The sequence below is a fragment of the Hyaloscypha bicolor genome (genome assembly GCF_002865645.1).
Source record: "Hyaloscypha bicolor E unplaced genomic scaffold K444scaffold_38, whole genome shotgun sequence".
NCBI classification, from domain to species: domain Eukaryota; kingdom Fungi; phylum Ascomycota; class Leotiomycetes; order Helotiales; family Hyaloscyphaceae; genus Hyaloscypha; species Hyaloscypha bicolor.
In genome coordinates, this window is record NW_020194540.1 from 1 (window position 1) to 4,138 (window position 4,138).

At 48.6% G+C, this 4,138-nt stretch overlaps 1 protein-coding gene across 1 annotated transcript; it reads right to left on the reverse strand.

Annotated features, from left to right (window-relative positions):
* Nucleotides 1-75: 75 nt before the first annotated feature.
* On the reverse strand, nt 76-3,780 carry K444DRAFT_660535 (ankyrin). Its single transcript, XM_024886474.1, has 6 exons — nt 3,743-3,780; nt 3,474-3,679; nt 3,189-3,425; nt 2,868-3,137; nt 395-2,811; nt 76-346 (listed from the first exon to the last, which is right to left on the reverse strand). Exons 1-5 carry the CDS (start codon nt 3,769-3,771, stop codon nt 401-403), a joined length of 3,153 nt encoding a protein of 1,050 aa, XP_024741207.1. The 5' UTR covers nt 3,772-3,780; the 3' UTR covers nt 76-346; nt 395-400.
* Nucleotides 3,781-4,138: the final 358 nt, after the last annotated feature.

Here is a 4,138-nt window from a genome sequence, read left to right on the forward strand (position 1 = left end):
TATCTTTCAAGTGGGTTTCGCGAGGGCATTACGGTGGTTGGGGTCTAGAAGAGGTATAACTTAAATATGTCGACTAAAGAGAGGTGGAGAGAAAAGATTGAGGTGAAATATATTTCCAAAATAGGTGGAATCTTATTCCGTCTGACTTTCCTAGCTTGTGCCACACAAAACGAACAACCATTGATACATGAATCCATTTCATCGTAAACACCAAGATAATGCCACATTCCCTGCCTCATCCATTGCGCCTCTATTTTGTTGATTCCATTTGCAGCTGTGCTACAAGTATACGGGTCCCAATACTTTTGGAGAACATCAAAGGCACGAATGATCGCTCGACTCGAGACTATTTTGCATCAGATTAATACAAAGGCTTCAACACACTGGCACTTACTTGATTCTATCTGTTGCTCAAGAGATTTACAACTGCAAAATGATTGTTCTCCTCCGCGAGCTTAATGGCGTCTTCAAAGCCCGTTCCACGAAGGACATTACCTTTTGCTCCAGCATTCAGAAGCAATTGGACCATGTCTAAGCGGCCATGCTCAGCAGCTCCTTCGATTGCATATCGGCCTTCAATCAAGGAAGGCGCTGCATTGACTTCGGCCCCTTTTTCGAGAAGTAATTTGGCCAGCATGACGTCGCCAGATATGGCAGCACCTTGCAGGGCCGTGATTCCACCATGAACTGCCGGCTTTGAATTGATGTGCGCGCCTTTCTCGAGAAGGAATTGTACAAGCTCCATATCTGGGGTTTCTCTGGACGTGGCAGCTTGAAGAGCGGTACGCCCAAATCGATACCCCGGAGCCTCGTTGATGTCAGCGTCACGGTCAACGAGCATCTTCACAAATTTGAGTAGTCCATAGCCCGCTGCCAGCTGAGTTGGTGTCCTAGGCTCCCAGGTATAATTGCCTTCCTCCTCTTCTATCTCCTTGTTGCACCACATGTAGTTGATGATTGCATTTCGCTGAAGTTCCAGAATTCGGGCAAAAATTTCTTCCCAGCCTTCTTCAATGGCGCCATGAAGTGCCGAACTCGGCTCCCCATTCGGTCTGTTGACCGGCGCACCGGCATCCAGAAGCCGACTGCAAAGAACAATACGCTCTTTATTAGAAGACCAGCCCCAAAAAAGGGCCTCTAGAGCCGTTATTCCATCCACTAATGCAGGTGGTGCGAATATATCCGCCCCTTTATCCAGCAAAAAACTTGCAACTTCAACAGAGAGCTCGCCTTTGAGTGCTGATTGCAGTGCGGTGCGCCCACCAATCGCATAGGCTGGTGCATTTATATCTGCCCCACGTGTGAGAAGAAACTCAACCATTTCCAAATCGCCTTCACTGGCGGCTGTTTGAAGGGGATTCATTTCAAGCCCAGGGGTATTGACATCTACTCCGGAGTCCAGTAAAAAGGCTATTGACGATGCATAGCCCAAACTTACTGACCTTACTAAGGCTTCCATGCCTTGATCCTCGAGGTCCACCCCTGACGTGATTAATAGTTCTAGGAGCCCGACGTCAGCATGTTGGATAGCCTTTTCCAGAATACCAGGCGTGTTGACATTCGCTTTGAACTTTATCAATAGCTCGCAAAACGGGGCTTGCTTCCCTCGGTCTAACGCGGTCCACAGGGGTCGAGTTTTTAAGGTGTAGCAGTCTGGGCCAACTCCATGCTGCAACAGTGCCACAGAGGCCGCGAGATGCCCCAGCCGTATTGATTCACTTAGCGCTTCCTCTAGTTGGTACGTTGCAACTTGTCCTTCGTACCTAGACATGTAGGCCCCCAGGGAACGCGTACCTCTCCTCGCAGCCCCAACCAAGTCTCCAATAGTGACACCATCGGTGATGGACCCGAACTTTTCCTTGAGAAAATTATAGATGTTTCTGGAGTTCAACGAACACCACTCCAGAAGATCCTTCCCTCCCACTGTGCATGAAACCTTTGAGCCATGTTCCACGAGCAGTGCGACAATCTCTGCATTTCTCATGTAAGTCGCCTTTCCAAGAGCTGTGTTTGGATTCGACCCATATACGACACAGTTGACATCGGCGCCAAGGCTTAGCAGAAACCTGATCGTACGGACATTCTTGCAAGATACCGCGTGGTAGAGAGGGGTTCCGTAGGGTGATCGATGACAGTCTACGGATACTCCATTTTGGACAAGCACCCGAGCCAGGTCAAAATGGTTCCCGTTCACAAAATGATGGAATAGCTTGACCCCTGTTTTTCCTTCGAAGCAAGCCGAGTCAACTCTAGAGAGAACAAGTTTCGTGAACTCCATATCGCCTATGGAGATTATATCATCTAAGACCTTGTCGAATTTGACACCATGGTCCAGGAGTGCGCTCAGAATTTTGACATTTTTAATTCGAGCGGCGGACTTGAGAATCTGCGCGGCGAAAGCATGGATTGTTGGGGTGTTGATCTGAAGGAATCGCTCAAGATAGTCGGTATATTTCTGATCGATGACCCACCTTAGAAAATTGTCCATGCCAATACCAGTTCCTAGGCCATTGTTGGACGCGAAATAGGCAGCTAGTCCGAAGAGAGAGGATAAGTGGGAGGCATCCGTCGAGCGTGCATCAAGAATATGGCCAACTTTGTTGGACAGCTCCCCTTCCCATCTCTCGGGTACGAGTCGTTGGAGTTTTCTCGTAACCTGGGCAATATTTTCCGTAAGCTGCAGCTCCGGTGTTATACCGAGTAGCTTCGATAGGACATCTTGTCGTGCCTCAGTCGGTAGGATAACAGCAGTGTTGGCAGGCGAGAATAGAATTCCGTCTAAGATAGGATGTACCTGCAGGAAGGTATATTCTAAAAGCTACGCTTAGTCTGGGGAAACAGGCTCGCGAATCATGGAGTAATCATACCTGGCTGCTCGAGCATGGTCTGAAGCTGAAAATACGGCAAGCCAATCATGATCTGAAAATCGGGACGAGGATCGATAACATCTAGGTTGACAAATTGGGAATATGGAGACAGTCTTTGTCCTGCAGATTGAGGCCTCGGAGAATTACCAGCGCTGAAACTGAAGGACTGTCCCGTAATTATCGGTGGAGATAAACAGGGTCCCAGTGCCCAGACGAAGTCGAAGTCGCTAGCATCGCCAAAGTTCAACTCACTTGATAGATCCGGACGAACTATTACTTTATTATTAGTTCGAAACACAGCCATGCATGGGCGTATCTTACAAAGGCTGGGGTCAATCTCAAGCTCTACTTCCATAGCAGCATCGAGCTCATCCAGAGGTTCCTCCGCGAACGCCATCCCCAGGGGGGGCTGCTGAATTGAGGAAGTTCCGGGGAATGTTTGAGGTGCATGAACTTGTACTGGGTTGCATAGGGGATGAAGATTCAGTCCAGGTGCAATCGCAGCCATTGGTGGTGGGGTCCGGACGGATATTCTTCCTGGTGATGGATTTGGCAGCCCTTTGTCAGATCAGCAGACTTAACAAGAATCAGTGTTGGCGTACTCACGATTTGAGAGTGTCGCAGCAGGAGCTTTATTTTTGTGACGGGCGATTTCACGAACAACACGATCGAGAGGCAGCGGGTTGTCATGAAGGTAAGGCTCAGACTCCTTGCCAAGTGCAGCGCGATGCTGCATCTCTTGACCAATCCAGATCCACTCCTCGGCCTTCACATTTTTAAGCTTTGGGAACCTGGATTTATACTGCCTCGCGCTTGATTTTTGTGTCGTTAGCTTGATGATCCAGTAACTCAACATGGAATGGTGGTCGATATACCTTGCTTCGAAATTGTGCTTTTCCCTCATGTGTGCTTGAACCTCGTTCAGGGTTCTTCCCTTGGAAACGAAGAGATCGCGGATTTCGCTCTCATGTTTGGCCCAATCTAGGGTTACCTGACCATTTTGGGTCATCTTATCGACCCGACTGTGGGATGGGTTAATCAATGAAGGCAGAAATGCAGTAGATTCTTGAATTTTAGCAGTGTGGGTAACAAGGCTGTCAACGTGAGTAGATGAGATGAGGTGTTGGCAAATGGGTCACCTATATACTTCGCGAGGCGCTGACGAAAGGACTTCAGGATTGGGCGTACTTTTGAGCGTACTTTTGGGCGTACTTTTGTCTGCGAAGGCGCACAGTTTTGAAGATCGTCCATTTCGCTAAGCGAGATCCTGA